The 19,786-nt window shown below is 34.0% G+C and overlaps 2 protein-coding genes across 3 annotated transcripts; both read right to left on the bottom strand.

Annotated features, from left to right (window-relative positions):
• Positions 1-548: 548 nt before the first annotated feature.
• Positions 549-9,448, bottom strand: LOC146902794 (pleiotropic drug resistance protein 3-like). 2 transcript variants are annotated; one of them, XM_085738879.1, is made up of 24 exons: positions 8,797-9,448; positions 8,193-8,316; positions 7,919-8,004; positions 7,583-7,667; positions 7,245-7,404; positions 7,076-7,152; positions 6,953-7,006; positions 6,768-6,858; positions 6,058-6,359; positions 5,686-5,967; positions 5,286-5,599; positions 5,037-5,197; positions 4,856-4,959; positions 4,410-4,563; positions 4,177-4,314; positions 4,000-4,073; positions 3,581-3,910; positions 3,195-3,485; positions 3,006-3,089; positions 2,695-2,828; positions 2,331-2,558; positions 1,971-2,142; positions 1,622-1,876; positions 549-1,032 (listed from the first exon to the last, which is right to left on the bottom strand). In XM_085738879.1, exons 1-24 carry the CDS (start codon positions 9,123-9,125, stop codon positions 766-768), a joined length of 4,296 nt encoding a protein of 1,431 aa, XP_085595005.1. In that variant the 5' UTR covers positions 9,126-9,448; the 3' UTR covers positions 549-765. The 2 variants fall into 2 exon arrangements, with proteins under 2 accessions (XP_085595005.1, XP_085595006.1); XM_085738880.1 differs by lacking the exon at positions 6,953-7,006.
• Positions 9,449-15,053: 5,605 nt separating this feature from the next.
• On the bottom strand, positions 15,054-17,216 carry LOC146902793 (S-adenosylmethionine synthase-like). Its single transcript, XM_085738878.1, has 2 exons — positions 17,160-17,216; positions 15,054-16,454 (listed from the first exon to the last, which is right to left on the bottom strand). Exon 2 carries the CDS (start codon positions 16,443-16,445, stop codon positions 15,264-15,266), a length of 1,182 nt encoding a protein of 393 aa, XP_085595004.1. The 5' UTR covers positions 16,446-16,454; positions 17,160-17,216; the 3' UTR covers positions 15,054-15,263.
• Between the last annotated feature and the right edge of the window lie 2,570 nt (positions 17,217-19,786).

Genomic DNA, 19,786 nt, shown 5'->3' with positions numbered 1-19,786 from the left:
AAACTGAAACAGCAGCTGCATACATGACAGTTTTGCACATCAATTTCCATAAGCATATTGAGAATCAACTAGTTTAGGCTAGGGGTGCTTATGGAATTCTAGAAGAGGAGTGCAATGGAAACTGTAAATTTTCATTTTCTAGATTTATCCACCTTTTGGGATAAATTTATGTTCTATTTGGAAAGGGACTGATGTTCAAAGCAACGATGACAAATGCTCTTAAGGGCGCCCTAAGAGCATTGTTTAGCAAATCTTAACAATGAATTACATTGATAAAAGATATATTTAATTTTTCAACGAATAATTACCTTGTTTTGAAACCTTAAACAATGCTTTAAAACACTCATCAGCAACGAATTTACATTGATGGTTTCATTGTAAATTACAATGAAGTGAATCATAAGAAGAGTTTCAAAGCATATCATATAATCATCAAAAGTGCTTCAATGTCTGTAGATCCAACAAAGCTAAACAAATCTTAAAAATTATTCGTATTCCAAACTACTATAAAACGATTCATAATAAATAAAATTCGGAAATACTTCTAATTAAAACAATAAAACAATTTCAAATCAAAACTTAAAATACATAACATCCCAATATACATCATTGTTGCCAAAAACAAACAAAAAATTGTATATTCCATATAAACAATTGCTAGAGAGGTTTTGCTCAGTGATGTAGCCTTGTATTCCTATATTTCTATACATGAAAATTGTACTGTAGCCACCATAATACAGAAGAAGCAATCTGTAATATCTGTTTCTATCTTTTTTGGTAATTTATTTTCCCTATGCAATAGGCAAAGAGAGAAGCATAAATGATTGGGTAAGCAATGAGCACCACAGCCACAACACTTAATCTGTCGTGTCTGAACCCATAGTAATCCTTTAGAAAGGTACCAACTGGTTTTTTGTCCCCAAATATGAGTATTTCCTTGTCCATGTCTCCATATTGTGAAGTTAATAGGCCATTCAAGGACCAAGCTGTAGGGCAAATCCAGTAGCACCAAACCCACCATTTAGGAATTTTCTGCACATGATAAACATAGTTACTTAATTATGTATGACCCTAAGTGGTATGGAAAATGAAATTCACGCCCCTCACCCAATCAAACACATGAATTAAGTTACAAAGGAGATGTATGGATTCACTTTTGTGAGAGGCAAACATTAGGCTAAGAAGCCGACATTTGAAACTGTTATCTCCAAACATGATTTTTTTGCCTAAAAATTTGTTGTTCAACTCATTTACGTTACTGAGTTCAAATAGAAAACACTTTATTGTCAGTTCACTTTTTTAGTTTTCCACAGGTTCCCTCCATGGGAGGTATATTCTGTTCGAAAAACGGTTAGACACTAAATGTGGACACCTCTCCGGTCTGGATTCAAACCTTAGTTAACCAAAATCAGTTTTACAAAATTAATAAAATTTTCGCCACACCTCACTTAGTGGGATAAAGCTTGGTTGTTGTTGTCTCGCCAAAGAAAAATCAAAGACAAGTTATTCAGGATATGATTCTATTAGATTCAAACACAATTAAGCCACAACTTCAGGTCCTTATGATGCTATAAAAACTAAATTATGAAAAAGAAATTTGTGTAGATCCAAGGAGACTTACAGGTCCTGGCATGAGGAATCCAGAAAAGAGATTGAATATGGTGTAGACTGCAGTTGACAATACCGAAGCTAGATCCAGATTTAAGCTTAATGACATTATCAGCATTCCAAGATACACAAAGTATAAAAATGTGCAGAATGTGGTATAGAAGTACCAAAACAGCTTCTGAACTGACCAATGGAAACCTATCATAGGATATGTGATAGCCACATATATAATTGCTTGCACTAAGATATATGGTATTTCAATAGCCACCTACATAAAAAATAAAAATCGTTGATTATAACATTACTAGTTTTACTATCAAATAATTCCGCTTGAATTTGCTTTAAGCAGCATCATATTATACCTGTGCAAATGAATAAGCCATGGAAGAATACATTCCTGCAAATTTTTCCCTATACAAGACGGAGCGCTCAGTTGCCACGTACGGTAGAATTGTTGAACAATAATTTATCCCCAAGAATATTACAGCAATATACATTGATCCAAACACGTTGAACAAATCCTGCTGAGTGTTTCTGTAACCATAGAAAAAGCATGCGTCAGTAATTGATTAATATCTACTTCGAGCTAAAAACTACACTAGAATCACGCCAACACTAAGAAACATGGCATGGCAGTTTTATTAAGAATGTTTTCTTCTGTTTTAAATGAATGAGTTTGAGTATTGTGCAAATTATATGTAAGTATGAGAAAGCAAACTTACATTTCCTTCCCTTTCTGCCAAAACACTGCCCCAAATATTATTGCAGCAACAATCATGAACACAAATCGTATTAAGTTGTACTCGGGACTTCTCCAATAAGACAAGTGTTGCTTCCATAGGCACGCCATAAACTGCCCCAAGTTACTCTGTGGGAAGCGAGTTGAGAAATGCAAGTCTTTTGAACTTGGCTCTGGTTCACTCAACTGTCTCACCAACTCAAGGGTATGCCTATAAATATATATAGTAATTCAAAACATGAGATAAGTGATCTTTCAAAAGTGTGATCAATGTCATTATAGCTGAAACCAGATAGGTTTTGTTTGTTTTTTCTGTGAAAATGAATGATAGCCAACTCGATGCTCACCGGTGAAGGTGTGACTCTTTGTATATATTTGCAAAATCTATTTTAAGTTCATCTTCTACAGCGGCAGATGTAGCTTCCAACATCCATGTTGCAGGATTATAATTGTCCTTGATTTTTGGAACTCCCGGTATACTCTGATGAACAGTTAAGTTAACTATATATAAGCTTCAACAACTCATGCAAAGAGTGAAGACTAAACCACAGTTTTTTGTCAATCACATTGCAAGAAAACAACTTAAGCAAATAAGATGATCATACTGATCAGTCAAGAATCTAAAATACTATATACTTAGCTTCGGGTTTGAGCATACCTGAAAATATTCAATCAGTCTACTTGAATGATGACCTAGCGCTCCATTATAAATGATCTTTCCTCCAGATTTCATTAGAATCAACTGCACGAAAGAGAACTCTTTTATTTTTTATCAATATGTTATCCATAGCAATATGTCAACAGAAGTGATTTCACAAATATATCGACCGAAGGCACTTTTGAATACCTCATCAAAAGTCTCAAATATATCGATACTTGGCTGATGTATGGTGCAAACTGTGGTCCTACCAGTGGTAACAACATTCTTCACTGCACGCATAACTACTGCAGCAGCTCGAGCATCCAAACCTGATGTAGGTTCATCCATAAAAATTATCGATGGATTCGATACAAGCTCCACTGCAATGGTCAGTCTTTTACGTTGCTCGGTAGATAAGCCACTTTGGCCAGCAATGCCAACTAAACTATCCTTTATATCATCAAGTTCAATTGTTTCAAGGACTTCTTCCACAAATTTCTGCCGAGTATACACACAAAAAGTTATAAAATACATCTTTTATGTGAGAATGACCGAAAAACCATGGTGCAAGTGATAAGATAAGAATGTCATACCCCCTTTGTTGCTGAATCAATCTCCCTCGGCAACCGCAACCAAGCTGAGTAACGAACGGATTCTTCAACTGTTATATATGGAGAATGTATGTCATTCTGCTCGCAGTAACCTGAAACTCTTTCAAATGTCTTTTGCACTTTAGGGTACCCTCCAATTCTTATATCTCCTTCAATGATACCTCCAGTTTTTCTTCCCGAAAGGACATCCATGAGTGTTGTCTTCCCTGCTCCACTGACTCCCATCAATGCAGTGAGGATTCCTGGCCTAAAAGCTCCAGTGATATCGCAGAGCAGTTGTAGTTTCTCATTCGAACCGTGCTTTTTCATCTCCTGCTCAACAGGACAGTTAAATTTCTTAATTGACAACCTTGTCAACAATATACATAATCATATGACAATAACCTAGTTATCTATATTACCGGAGGAGTGTCGACAAAATACTGAACATCTTTAAATGCTATTGACAGTGGCAAAAAGGGCAGGACCATTTTCCCTGTATAACCAACCATGCAAAAGATACCGAAATTACTTACTGTCTGTTTAAAAGAAAGAATTCATCTTTCATGTAAGTTAACATAAAGTAACTTTTTTTTTACCTGTTTGAGCTTCCTTTGATGTGTGATTAATATCAACTGCTACTGACTTATTTTTTAATTCCATTTCATTGCTTTTTTCTCCTCCTTTTAGTTGAGGCAGCCTCTTTTTCGACACTAAAGCTCGAGATTGCTTAGGCTCTGAATGCATTTCCCATAAAAAAAATCAATGGATTGAGTAAAATAAAATAAAAATGCTTGGTATTTTTCCTTGTAATAACTTGGATAGGACTCACCTTTTAAGTAAGTTAATGCTAGGATAAATAGAATATCAAATACTACTGCAAAACCAAGTAATGCTCCAATTGAAATCCAGAAGAAGTTGGCATCAAAGTCTAAACCACGACTCTTGAGAATCTCCCTTCCGATGGTGATGTTTCCCTCTTGTATCTGAATAATAATTATAATGAAAATGACAAAAATAATGTAGATATATTATTGGAGATTCATTTCGATACACTGTCGGTGTAAGAAATTTTACACTGTAAACAAATCACAACCAATTATATGTGTGACTAACGTAGTACATATATGATAAACGTTAAACGTTTTTAATGATTTGACAATCATTATTTACTGACAGTGTTAAAAATCTTTTATACTGACAGTGAATATGAATTAAATCCATATAAATTTATATTGCGGTCTATTATGAAACCAAATAAATTATCTTAGAAGATACCTTTTGCCAGCGAGGAGCAAGAAATTCATTGAGTGTTATTCCTATTTCCCCATATGACATGGGAGAAAGCCAAAAACCCCACCTTAACCACTTTGGTAATGATGCTGCAAAGAATAAACTTCATTATAAGTAACTTAGTTAAGCCTATATGTTATAACTAAGACTATACAAGCTGGCTTACGTCGAGGAAGAATAAAGCCTCCAAACAAGAACATGAGTACTAAGACCAATGAACCAACGGTTGTAGCTGCAACATCAGTTTTAAAAATTGCGGCAAGGGAACGACACATGGAGGTTGATGACATATGCAGAGCAATAAGCAAAAGGAACTGGCGGAGGAACCTGATCCGATAAAAAATATATATAAGAAAAAACTTGCAAAAACTAGAAAAAATAAAAAGTTTGGATACACAAAATACAAGTTACGTGCCTTGTTATTTCTGGGCTGTAGCCTATAACATAATATGTCATTGATGTCCAAACAAGAGAATCAAGAACTGAAAATGGAATCTTTAGAATGGCAGCTGGAAGACAGTAAGCCCAAGCTGGATAGAGATAGAATGCTTTCTGCTTATAAACAACAGGTAGTCTAGTAATAGTCATGATCAACTCGGCAACTCCGTTGGTCATGAGGCGTACAAGTGTATAGTACAATGAACCTAATAAATAGTTTGATCCTAACAAGTCTATATCGAGCTGAGTGCGCAAGAAGACTGTCATTGTTATGATTGCAGTGATTGTAAGCTGCAAAATAAGAGGAAAAATAAACTAGTTAGACTTGAAGTGTTTAGGTACCACTTAGCTGAGTTGAACTTGAATTTCGTAATAACCTGCACAGTTTTGAATATATAGATAAACGAGTTTCGTTTCATGAGAAGAATCTCCCTCTTCATACAAGCTTTAAACAAATCCAATTTTCCTAAGGAGTACTTGCTATATGATAAAGAACTTTTATGGGATTGAGATTTATCATATGGTTGTGAGAGCTCATCATCTAGCATTCTTCCCCAGTAACTTGTTTTAAAAATCTGAGAGAACTCATCCACTGAAACATAGCTGTAAGGAATATCTGTGCGGTACCAGTATTGCCTTTGATCCTTCTTAGAGGTTACCTACACATCCATGAAATTTATGACTTGTGAGGCTATAAGGAAATTAACTTGAGCTTTGGCTCAATGGTAAGGGACAGTTTCCATTCCTACCTCTTGAAGAAAGTCTGCCACTCCTTTTCTTTCGGGGCACCAGAAACCACAATCCTTAAAGAATTGAAGTGCCTGACTGCAGGGGCCATGATACACTATCTTCCCCTCTGCCATCAATATAAGATCATCAAATAACTCAAAGGTTTCTGGTGCTGGTTGGAGGAGTGAAAGCACTGCTGTTGCATCAGTGATGTGCACCAATTGTTGGAGGCATGTAACTATTTGAAAAGTAGTGGAACTGTCTAAACCAGTTGATATTTCATCCATAAAAAGTGCTTTTATAGGACCTACAATCATCTCTCCTGCAAAATGATTTGGAAAAACGTTCAGTGTATATATTAAGGAGAAGATATCTATGAAGAATATATAGTATATTTGCAGTCCAACCACAAGTCTCACTAGCTGTTACAAAAGCAACCTTTCTACTGTTAAAGCTTAGGGTTTATAGATTACAATTTACAGCATGTGTTCAAATACTGGGGTCCATTTTACAAGATTACACCTAAACTACAAGTCTCATCGGCTCAAGCGATCTGCCCTCTTATCAGTAACTATGAGCCATACCAACACTTGCCTTAATTTTCACTGCTCTAGTAAAGAGGACAGGCTTCTCATGTGTGTTTCTTACAAGTTACAAGGAGATTATTGAGTCCTTGATTTTCCTTTATGTAACAAAATGACAAGAAAACATTATTTAATTTTCAAGGTACCTGTAGTTAGCCTTTTCTTTTGTCCACCTGAAATGCCCCTATCTAATGCATCTCCAACCAGTGTGTCCGCACAGATATCCAGTCCGAGTATCTAAGATATCACATGTTAAAAAAAAATAAAAAAATTAGCATGTCAAGTTCAGTAACCGAGTGTACTAACTCAACCCTGCTTGAAGCATATGTACCTTTAAAACATATTCTGTTTGAAGATTTTCGCTTTGTCCTTCAACTGAAATTGCCTGCAAAAGTCTGTGTTATTAACTGGTTTCTTTCTGATTATGACATATAAATTATTATATCTACAATACCTTCATATAGGTATCAATATCCGGGTCAGGGAAGATTCCTTGTTCCTTTTCTTTCCTAGTGATTTCAGTCATTATATCTGCAACACAAAAAATATATGAATGCCTACTGGTATTGTGTTAGTTACAATTATGTAGATTATCCAGGATTTGGATAAGCAAGAAAGTTTACCAGCTCTGCTTCCAACCCCTTGACAGCGTGCCGAGAAGTCAATTGTTTCCCTGACTGTCATCTCAGGAATGTGCAGGTCATACTGGCTTATGTAAGCTGATGTTTTTTGAGGAACAAATTCATCTAGCTTGTGACCATTGTAACAGATTTCTCCAGAAACCTAAAGATAAGTATAAAGGTAGGCTAAGTAGGATATCACGGGGATTTTAGTATACAGAAATTCAGCTTGGTCAATGCCTTGCATTAATAGGCTTAATCTTGATTGATTTTTGAGTTATGCTCAAAAATTCACTTGAACTAAATGACTTATTCCGTTGATATGTGTTTAAAATACTGACCTCCAGAGATTGCTCTAGTTTTCCAGCCAATGCCATTAGTAAGGTAGTTTTCCCACAGCTAGGTGGACCAAGAAGGAGAGTAAGCCTGCATTCAGAACCATCTTTCAGCAGCATTTAGCAATTCAATCCGTTATTATTGTTTTCTAGTAAAATTACCATATCTGTGTTAGTTTTCCCTAATCGAACATTTCCTATTTGTGAAATTTAAGGAACCAGATTCTAAATGCTTGTGCTTGATTCATGTGCATATGAGTACTCATGTTATTTCAGTAATCAGTTCCTAAATAATTTGTCTCATGTTCTAAAGTGTAATATACTTGTAACATATTCACTTACCTTGATGGTTTTATGATGCCACTGACATCTTTCAGAATTCCCATCTTGGTTTCTTGAGAATTGCATGCTATACTCTTCACTAAACCCTATTCAAATCACACATTAGGCCATCTTTTCATGAACAAATAAGGGTGCAAATATTTCTTTTCTTTTTATCCTTTGTAATTCCAGAATTCCTAACATATAAAACATTATACACTGCTTTATTCATATTATTACTTATTTTGCATAGTTGGTTCATGCCTATATAGGTTAAGGGAGGATGCATGCTTACTGAGAATAAGCTAGAAAAAGAGTTCCATAGAGTAGGGAGTGGCTTCCCTTGAACAACTTCACATTCTGCTTCTACATTAAGGTTCTTGTACCTTACCTCCACACTAGGTAACTTCACATCCACTCTGAAAACAAACCGATATTTCAGTCAATTTTTCAAAATAATCTACTAATATAAACTGATAATACTTCCCTTCATTTAATTGAGTGAAACAAACATAGCAAAAGTGTCTATCATATAAGTGTTTATGTATAAGATATTTCTCTATCAAAAGATAAAATAAAGTCAAACTTGTTTTCATAAGCTATCCTAGAGAACTCATGAAAATAAGCTAAACACAGCTAATGGACATGTCATAAGCTGTTTCCACAAGCTCTCTCAAACAGTCTCACAAGTGTTTATGCAATTAGATAAGCTCAAATAAGTCACCTCAAACAGGTCCAAAAGCTATTCTATTCTAGAATTGGTTGCCAAAAATATCAGAATCATCAGTTGTGAATACTTCACTCCATCAATTCATCTAACAAAATGGTAATCCAATTTTGCTTCTAAAACACACAGAACTTATTTTGCAGCATAATCTAGTCCAGTGTAAATAAATTACCTTTCCATCCTTTCCCTTAGTTTCTGCAGTAAGTTGAGATTATCATTCTCAATATGCTTTATAAGCTTATCAATAAACAAACGCTTATCCACAGCTCCAAGTTTAGTAACATCAACAACCCTTTTGCTACTACTTCTTTGCCATCTACTACCATTCTCCTCCTGAGTGATTTCATCAACAAAAGAAGTTTTAATCCTTTTGAAAGTTGGTAGTTTCTCTATAGCAGCCCATTTAGATTGAAGCTCTTTATCTTCCTCAACAAAAGAATCTGCATCTCTATCAAAGGTCACTACATGACTTTGATTTCTTCCTCTTGGAGTTAACTCCATAACTAGTCTATGCTTGAAGAAGCTACTGAAATGAAGCTTATAAACTTCTAACAATCACTAATATGTGATGTAAAAAGTTTCAAATATTGTTGCTGAATTTGAAGTGATGCTGATGCCTGAAGGAGGAAACAGAGAATTTGAGTGTGTTTGAAAGTACTTGTTATGCTTCAAAAGCAGCCACCTCTTGAGAGTGACTCTTGATTAAGAAACAAACCAATTTAATCATATGATTGTCAAAGTTTCACATGAAGAGAGAGCTGTTTTTTGGTTTTGTTACGTCTACTAGACAACAAAGAGATGTTAGATTAGAGTTTATTTACTTTGGTTCTTCTCCTTTTCTCTGCAATTATTATTTTATAATTTCTTCTTCCCTATTCCCTTCATTGACTTGACCCTGCACACAAGTCCTTTATGGTATTGTTTTTTCCATGAAAGTTAAAAATCACGTATTCACCGCCGCTTAACAATAACTAATCTATGTCGGAGAATCTATTGAGCAAACAAAGCGAATCTTCCTCTCCTTCCAAGTTTCAACTAGTTTTTTTTTTAGCATGCATGAGCTAGTTCCTCGCATTTGTTTAAGGTGTTTGAATTGCTTACCACTTAAACCAATGACGGTTGGTGAAAATTTTATTTTATTTGTTTGTTTTTTATTCTAGGTTTTTTCTTAGTATTATTTTTAATTCATAGTAATATAATGATAAGTGATTATCTTTGAATCAATGGTAGTTAATTATAAAATTGGTTATTGTTAATAGATTGTCATATCTAATTATCTATCACTTTTCTCCTTAAGTTTTTAATCATATAAGTGGTTTAGTTTTCATAATTGATAGACCCAGATTTGTCACCAAAAGCACTTTGTATAATGATATTTTTTTCTCTAACTTTTTCCTATTAAGCATTATGATGCCAGCTATAAGTTTTTTATTATGTAGGAAGACACCAAAGATGCTTTATTAATTTAAGGCTTAAATATGTTTTTCGTCCCTGCAAATAGGGCTCGCTTAAAAATTCGTCCCTGCAATCGCTAATCCTTTTTTTTTGCCCCTGCAAAGTTTAATCAGTTAAAAATTCGTCCTTTGACCAAGTTAATGACTGCCACGTCATCAAATTACCAAAAATGGCATGGGAATTGACGAAAATACCCCTGGCTTATTTTTTTTTTTTGTTTTTTTCCTTCAAAAAAAAAATCAGTTTTTTCCAGAATTTTTTTTTCCGATTTTTTCCCGAAAATTTTTCAGTTTTAATTTTAACATTTTTTTTCCGAAATTTTTTTTGACTTTTAATTATTTTTTAATTTAAAAAAGAATTATCAAAATTTTGGAAAAAAATTTTTTTGAAGGAAAAAAAAAAAATAAGCCAGGGGTATTTTCGTCAATTCCCATGCCATTTTTTGTAATTTGATGACGTGGCAGTCATTAACTTGGTCAAAGGACGAATTTTTAACTGATTAAACTTTGCAGGGGCAAAAAAAAAGGATTAGCGATTGCAGGGACGAATTTTTAAGCGAGCCCTATTTGCAGGGACGAAAAACATATTTAAGCCTTAATTTAATAACGTTTATGTACCCAAAAAAATGTGATGTTTTTAAAATAATGGTTGGATGTTATTGTTCAACAAAGGATCAAATTCAATTAAAAAATATCTGATACTTATCTTTACTTAAATTACCTTGCCTACCCTTTCATCTTGAGTAACGCCAAAGTTTCATATGCAAATTCATTTCAAATTCTAGCATACATTTGTTGAATGAATTTATTAAATATGGTTATATGCATGTGGACTTCAAGGTTCAATGGCGGCTGGTTGAATAAAAATGTGCTGAAATAACATGTATTTTGTATTTTTACTCAAAAACTATGCTTCATCTTGATATAAGGTTGACGAATTTGCTGTACTTGTAGTCTTATGCTACGTGTAATGCAAACCACGTGATCTTCTGTACGTTTAAATTATGCCGTACACAGTAAACTATAGTCTAAGATTATACAGCTACTAAGTAAAAATAAAAATGAGCAGAATTCAATTTTTTAAGGATTCAATTTTTATATACTATACTATAATTGTTTTACACATACATAAATAGAATCGGAGGGAGTAATATTCTATACATCAGTTCTTTTTAAAACAATTAATTTTATTGGAAGAAAATATTTCAATTTATTTACCAAGATACACTAAAGGCATCATAGCAGGTACCGATCAAGAATGCACGACGACCTGTGGTATGAATGAGGATGTCAACCATCTTTTTGTGAATTGTAATTTTTATGGCATACTTTGGTAGTTTACGGGTGGTTTGGTTTCTCTACTTTGTACAATAGTAGGATCCTAAAGCACATATATCAGTTTGGCCGTTTAAGGGCCTTTTCACATAAAACTCAATGCTTCTGGCTATCCGTTGCTTGGATTATTTGGAAGGAGTGTAACAAACACATTTTTCAAAGGAATGAGGAGAATTCGCATGCCCTTTGTGAAAGGGTAAAGCTTCATATTGGTGGTTTAAATCGAAATACATTTTGTTCGATTTTAACTACCAATTATGGAGGCGAAATCCTATTTTTTGTTTAACAGTAGTTACTTAGCTTGTTTTTGGTTGTTTTTTCCCTAGCTGATATTGTTTTGTAACCTATTTTTTTCAGGTTTTTTTGATACATCTTGTGTTGAGGGGGTTTGATTTTGTCTGTTAATATATCAGTTTCTTTGTGGCCTTTTCAACAACAACAAAAAAAAAAAAAACCAAAGACAACTTAATTTTTTTAAGGTTTATTCATAAAACTTAATATACATCTTAATAAACTGCCTACATGATTGTGTCTCATAAAACTTTCATGAGTATAATTTGATTGATAAAAGACCATAAATAAATTTATATATTTAGAGTGCGGATTGATATTTAATATATTGAGACATAAAATTGAAACTTTACACTTAAAAAAATATGAATATATCTAAAAAATTATAAACTGACTTATATTAAATAAAGAGATTTTATAATTGGGGAGTATTTTTTAATAATGTTTTGATTCATATATATCATGTCACCTCACCTGGGATTATCATAAGGATATGTTACGTATGTATGGGGTACCACCATAACTAACTATGACTTTTCTTCTACCATTTCTTCCCTTAGATCAGATCTGTCTTTTTCTTTTAGCCTCCAGCAGCGAGTGTCTGGGCCATGTTGTCTTGCTTTTCATATGTTTTGTTCTTTAAATACAGCTTTGTTTTGTTGTTTAATTGCAAATGGTTATACTGTTTTTTCCTTCTCTCGACAACTTGTTATTTGTTTATACACTTCTCAATTACTAATTCATCACCGTATAGATTTCGTGTTAGGAAAAATATTTGTTATTTTAAATTCAAAGAACGACAATAGAGTATTTGACATTTTACTTTTGACTTCCTAAGCAAAAATGCCGACTGAATTAGTAAATACTAATTTAGACAAGATGGGTAAAGATTAGAGCAAAAGCAAAGACAACGCAAAGAGCATAACACCCCAAAAAATACAGTACACCGATAACTAAATCAAATAAAACTATTATCTAAACAAAAACTAAACAACATAATTACTGTATCTCAAACACAAATCAATGGACCTCTTGTCTTAGATTCTAGACGGAGTATCTTTATTTATTGTATCTCAAGCTGAAATTTCATGCATACTTGAAAAGTATTTCATACCTTCAATATGATTACATCAACATTTTGATATCTCCCATCCTCAATCTTGTACGTTTATCTAATAGAACAATTTGGTAGACGTGGACACCTCAATAGGTGTATATACATCTTGAAAGAAAAATTTACAAAAGAAAATGATGTGATAGATTAATAATGTGATAAAATTTGTAAGAAAAAAAGATTAATGTGATAAGATTAGATAGATAGAGAAAAAAATGAAGTATTAAATGAATGTTTGAGAATCTGTGATGTCTAAATATCACTGTTGTAACTAATACCTTTAGAAATACATCTTCCATAGGCATATTCCAAACATACATATTCTCCCTGTAATCTGTATAACATTCCATGTGCTCAAATATCAGTTACTAGTAAACACCAATTACCTGCCAAAGAAATCCACCAATCCGCAGCTAGAAAAATTAATTCTCCACTGCACTTTTTTAACACTCACCCCCAAACTAGTATCAGCTCTCTAAAATGCCTGCACACTCTTAACAAACAAACCCAGTTGTTTAGGGCTAAGCTCCCACCACCCATCCCTATTGCACATATTTACCACCAACACTGGTTTATTGTTGAAAAGACTAAACAATCTACCAAAACAATCACATAACCTCTTTCCCTCCAACAAAGGATCAAATCGAAAATAAGTATGTCTCCCATCACCAAACTCCTTAGACAATTGGTTATTGAACCAATTTGTAAGGAGACTTCTCTCCTCACGCCTAATACCTCGAATATCCTTCCACCAAGACGACACTTTATAATCCACCTACCATGATCCCTTGCCCCGTCCCATATTTATGCAACAACACATTATACCAAAGGGACCCTTCCTGCGCAGCTTTAACCCCCAACACCTCCGTCCTAACAAAACTATATCAAACCTACGAATATTACGAACACCCAACCATCTTTTATGTTTTAAAATATAAAATCTTAGAAGAATAATATAATTTCAATACATAACCTTATCATGAGATACTATTTTTGGCCTTTGCTACTATTCCATGTGAGGTATTAATACGTAGCCAAGCCCTCCAATGTGCAATTTTTGTTTCTTATGGTAACACGCCTATAACATGTAATAAAGTGATAATTGTTGAAGACACCAAATTTGTCACATGCATTCTTCATAAAACCACCTCATTCCACACACTCTACCCTACAAAAAAATATTGCTTACACAGATAAAGGAGAATCATTTTACCACCTTTTGATAGTTTTGAATTGTGAATTTGTGATATATCCCTGCACAACCCATTTATGTTAAATTACATATTCGGAGATGCCTTGCAACATTTTTATCTTCTATCCATAAATTAGACTACATATATTTTATGCACGATCTCTCTTAACATTATTTTTTTCCCTTACCTTCGATAATTAACAATTCGTTTTTCTGATCAAAATTGTCGATCCAATTGGAAAGCACTTCTTTTAACTTTCATTTTTGCTCTTCACACACTGCAAAAATACCAAAATACCTTCAACGGCGGTTAACCGCTCGCTTCCCAACAACATTTGCCCGAGCCGCATTAAATTATTGTGGAGTATTTTAGTATTTTTATGGTGTGTGGGAGCAAAAATAGAAGTGACAAGAGCAATTTTCCTCCAATTGAAATGCAAGAAATTTAAAATAATGATTGGGCCATGGCCAGCCCAATTAAGGGTGTTAACTGTCATGACGACAAAAGGTTAGAGAATTTCTTTTCTTATCCTCCCTACTTCACCCGCGCCCTCCGAATTTTCAAAAATGCCCTCGGGTTTTGGATTTTATAATCCGAAATGAGGTTTGCTAGCCCAGCCATATTTCATTGTTGGGAGATGTTTACTCCCATTCTTCAATCACACCCTTGCTTATTTTTTTTTTCTTTTCATGATGCAAATTAAAAAATATGGCTATTAGTTTTTCATTTTGTGTTTATCGCGCGCCCTATTTTTTTTTTTTCTCAAAATATTCTTTGCTCGGGTTTCATAATTTGAACTCATTTCTAGAGCTTCAAAGAGCACGTGAGAATCAAGGAGAAGAGTGGAAAGATAAATTATCAAAAGATTTGTTAGCCCAGCCATATCAAAAGGTTTTTACCCTAATACTTGCAAACAAGCACACCAGTATGTACTAATGGTACTGAACGATTGTACTTATTCTTCCTTCATACACAAGTTCGTCCAAAAACAAACATTTTTGAGGAGTGAATTGCATGAGTTCATCGACAGAAGAATCATATATTGGATGGAATACTCTCTTTGATATATTGATATAATGTGAAATGCATTCATTGCATTGAACATACAAACTGAGAGCACTTTTTATATTGCTAATGTAAAAAAAGAAAAATCAAAAACAAAAACCAAAAACTACGATAGACACGCGACGGGTAAAAGCTTTGAAGATGAGTAAGATATTCTAAGGTTCAAAACTCCTAGCATAGAGGTAACTTAGGCCTTCTCCCATTTAAGAGGCTTCACCACTTCCCATGTGAAGTCAGCATCTTCCCTACCAAAATGTCCATAAGCAGCAGTCTTCAAGAACCTGCCATTGCCACCCCTCAAGAGATCAAGGTTGATAGAGATCATGCCAGGCCTGAAATCAAAGTTCTGCTTCACAATATTGAGGATTTCCTTATCAGGGATCTTCCCTGTACCATATGTGTCAACAAACACGGACAAAGGCTCAGGCACACCAATAGCATAGGAGACTTGCACAATGCACCTCCTTGCAAGTCCACTTGCAACAATGCTCTTAGCAGCTTGCCTCACAATGTAAGCTCCACTCCTGTCAACCTTAGTTGGGTCTTTTCCTGAGAAAGCACCACCACCATGTGCACCCCAACCACCATAAGTGTCAATGATGATCTTCCTACCAGTGAGACCAGCATCACCGTGGGGACCTCCAATGACGAAACGGCCAGAAGGGTTCAAGTGAAAAATGGTCTTGGAATCAAGGTACTTCTCAGGAATCACAGGCTTTATAACATGCTCTTTGAGATCAGCAGCAATTTCATCATTGGTAACAGTCTCATCATGTTGAGTAGAGATGAGCACAGTGTGGACACGAACAGGAACCATGGCACCATTGTCATTGTAATACTCAACAGTGACTTGAGTCTTACCATCAGGTCTCAACCAAGGGCATGCACCATTCTTGCGAACCTCAGTGAGACGAGCACCAAGCTTGGTTGCAAGAACATGGCTCAAAGGCATCAATTCAGGAGTCTCATCAGTGGCATAGCCAAACATGTGACCCTGGTCACCGGCACCAATCTCCTCAGGTCTTTTTGTAAGATGACCATGTACACCCTGAGCAATATCAGGACTCTGCTGCTCAATGTTGACAAGAACCTTGCAGTTGTCAGCATCAAGACCTACATCATCAGAAACAAACCCAATCTTTCTACAGGTATCACGCACAATTTTCTCATAGTCAACCTTAGCCTTGGTTGTGATCTCACCAAAGACCATAACCAAGTTAGTCTTAGTGCAAGTTTCACATGCAACCTTGCTGTCTACGTCCTGTTCAAGGCAAGCATCTAGCACAGCATCAGAGATTTGATCACAAAGCTTGTCGGGATGTCCCTCATTCACGGACTCAGAGGTAAATAGGAAGGTCTCTGCTGCCATCGTTAGTAGCTGCACAATAAACCAACACAAAATGAACAACAAAACAAAAAATAAATCCAAGCAAAAGATCCCATTTTACAAAAGCAAAAAAACAAATTCACATAAAAGATCCCATTTTTCCCAAAAATTAATTTATAAATAATATGCATATAAAAATCCCATTTCTCTAAAATACAAATCCACATAAAAATCCCATTTTTTCAATCATGCACAAATCATTATTCCATTGCACTACAGACCAAAATTAAAATCAAAATTTAAGCACTTTCAATAATATTCAGTTAGCGGAATAAAATAAGAGAAGTGTATGTTTGGAATCAAAATAGATTTGCCAAAATAACGGCGGCTTGACGTGATTTTGGCGAATTCACTGTGATACCAAAACATGAACATTTCAAAGCTACTGCTACATCACATTGGTTCACCGTGATTTTGCCAAACTCGCCACAAATTGAACCATGTACGAACAAAAATAGACCAATTAGTGAAATAAAAAAAAAACATATTAGCATGTAAATACTACCAGATCTGAAACTCAAAATCTAATTACACGTGATCACATAAACTAATGAGATATGGTGCATTTCGAATTAGGTTAACCGAACAAAACAAAACTCAAAAAATGACAAAAATGCTTTAATAGCGATAAACGAAATGTATACTAGAAGAAGAAAACAAAGGCAAAAGCAGGAATGAAGAAAAAGGTGAGAGTACCTTGTTGAGAGGTTGAAGAAGGGTTTCTTGGCTTGGAGGTGTGGTGTGAAGGTGTGCGGGTGTAAAAGTGAGAAATGAGTCTCGAATTTATAGGTAAAATTCAACAACAGTAAGAAAAAGTTGGTAGTGAAAGACGCGTGAACTTGGAGAGAATCTTTGGTTAGGTTCATCCGTTAGCATCTGCGTCGGTACATTTGGAAATAAGTTGGTGAATTCAAGTCTAGTAAAGCTGGATTCCACGCTCAAAGAGTACTCACTTTTTCAGCTACTAATTTTTTTTATTAATTTAAGGAAAATACAAAACTCTTTTTTGTTTTTGACAAAATACAAAACTCTTTTTAGATAATTCATGCATGTAAAGAAGAATATCAATAAGTGCTGTCAAACTTGTTTACTTTGCACGCTTTTTTTAAATAAATACTACTCCCTCCGTTTTAAAATATAAGCAAAATTTACTTTTTAAATTCATTCTTTTAATGATGTATGTTGTCATATGGACAACATACATCATTAAATGAATGAACCTAAAAAGTGAATTTTGCTTATATTTTGAAACGGAGGGAGTATATCAATTATACCATATAATTTAGGGTCATGTTAACGTGTGCCCTTAGGGCACATGTTAAGCAACTCAAAAGTAGAAATTGTTTCTTAAATTTTGTGCATTTAATTAGTTAAAAGTCAAAAAGTTAAATTCAAATACATTAATTACAACAAAACATTTCTATTTTTACTTCTTAACTTGTGCCTTGAGTGCACAAGTTAACATTAGCCTATAATTTATCAAAGCAAATCATACCAAATAATATTTTGTTCAATAAAATTTTATTACATAAGGATTCAACATTTTTTTACTAATTATTTAACAAAACTTATCGTTTCTCAATTTAAAAATAAAAATAATACCATGTTTTATTTTATTTTTAAAATAATTTATATACATATGGAAATTTAGACGGAAAAAAATGAAGTTAAAGATTATATTTTCCCAGCAACATAAAGTTATAGAATTGGTTTTGAGATTTTTTGGTAAAACTTTGAGAATGTCTTTAATTTGTGGATGTTGCTAGCTTATCTACCAAATTAAGAGAGATGTTTTAAACGATGCAACTAAGTTTTGCGGGACATCATCTAAATCCAGTTCTGTGCACTAAAAAGTTGGTGGTGACTTGTGACCGAACCAAATCTCAAGCTTAGGCATATTTTGGCACTTCAACAAAATATTTTCTTTTTGTAAGAGAAAAAGTATATTGTTGGTGAATTGAGTGATTGTCTTCACTTCAACAATATTACATACTGCCTTCATTCCTTGATTGATTGTTTATTTGTTTTTTTTGGGGATTGTCTATTTGTCTTGTAGCAAAACAAATCGAGCCTTAATTAATTGATTTAAAAACTTTTAATCATGGGTTTTGACTTTGATCAGAATCATACATTTGTTAATAATTTTTTATAAAGGTGGTGTTAATTTGTGTCATAAGAATGTTTCTCAATGAATTTAATAAAATGATGAACATTCCTAATTTTATTCTCTTCATTGAAGGAATCACGATGTATTATCAAACTAAAAGTCGGTTTATTTTTTTTTTTAAATTAAAAGTTGTAAATAAAAAAAAACCATTAAAAGTGTGAGTTTTATATAAGTTGCTTAATTTTCCTTTCAAGTGTGATGTGACATTGAGGTAGTCTCTAAACAGTGGTTATGAAACCAAATTTAAATAAGCTGTTAAGAAAAACTTAATCTCCTTACAAATTTTTCATTGAAGATGCTCTAAGGACGTATGTAAAGAATCAAAATGTAAAATTATTCTCATAAATTTTGTACATTCAATTTAATAAAAAATTAAAATTTAATTAAATAAACGAATTTCAATAAAATACTTTTATATTTAATTTATCAACTTATGTCTTAAGGACGCAAATTATCATCGCCCCTTTTAGAATATTGTTGGTTAAATTCACACTAATTTTTTGTCAAGTTTTTTTGAACAAAAAGAACTGTCAATTCTCAATTCTGCTTCCATCCATCTAGAGAGAGTGTAGGACAAAGATGGAAGGAGAGGATCCGAACACTACATACTTACGTACATAAATTAAATGTAAACTAGTATGTGGACCCGTGCCAAGCACGGGCTAGAATTTTGTCATATCTGAGAGAAAGAATATTATGATATATCAAGTGTTAATTAACAAAATATATATATATATATATATATATGTAAGCCATAAAGTTTTGGATTAAGATGTGGTGATATCATTTTCACTTGTATGGTTGTTCTTTCTCCAAATTGTCGATCTACACCAGTGTAGGCTCCTCCAGAAATTTCAACGGTGGTATCACATCCCGGTTCAATATTGTGGGGGAGCGGGAGTGGGAGTGGTTCTTGGTAGTGGATCACGGACACAGAGATCCTGACACTTAATGGAGAGATGCTAACGGTCAAGTGTAGTTAAAATCCCACATTGTAAGCGGCATTAATAGATGCGAGCGACATATAAGTGAGATTACTCATATACATAATGCCTTAAGACTTTGAAAGAAGATGTTATGTGAATCTCAGTTGTGTTATTTTTCTCAGTCTAATGTGATAATACAAATCGATGTAGGCTCTCACGGAAGTATGAAC

Source organism: Medicago sativa, chromosome 8, assembly GCF_051527215.1.
Source record: "Medicago sativa cultivar Bolivia chromosome 8, Bolivia_mono, whole genome shotgun sequence".
Lineage (NCBI taxonomy): Eukaryota > Viridiplantae > Streptophyta > Magnoliopsida > Fabales > Fabaceae > Medicago > Medicago sativa.
Note: the sequence above shows the minus strand (reverse complement) of the source record. Positions and strands in the feature narration are given on the sequence as shown.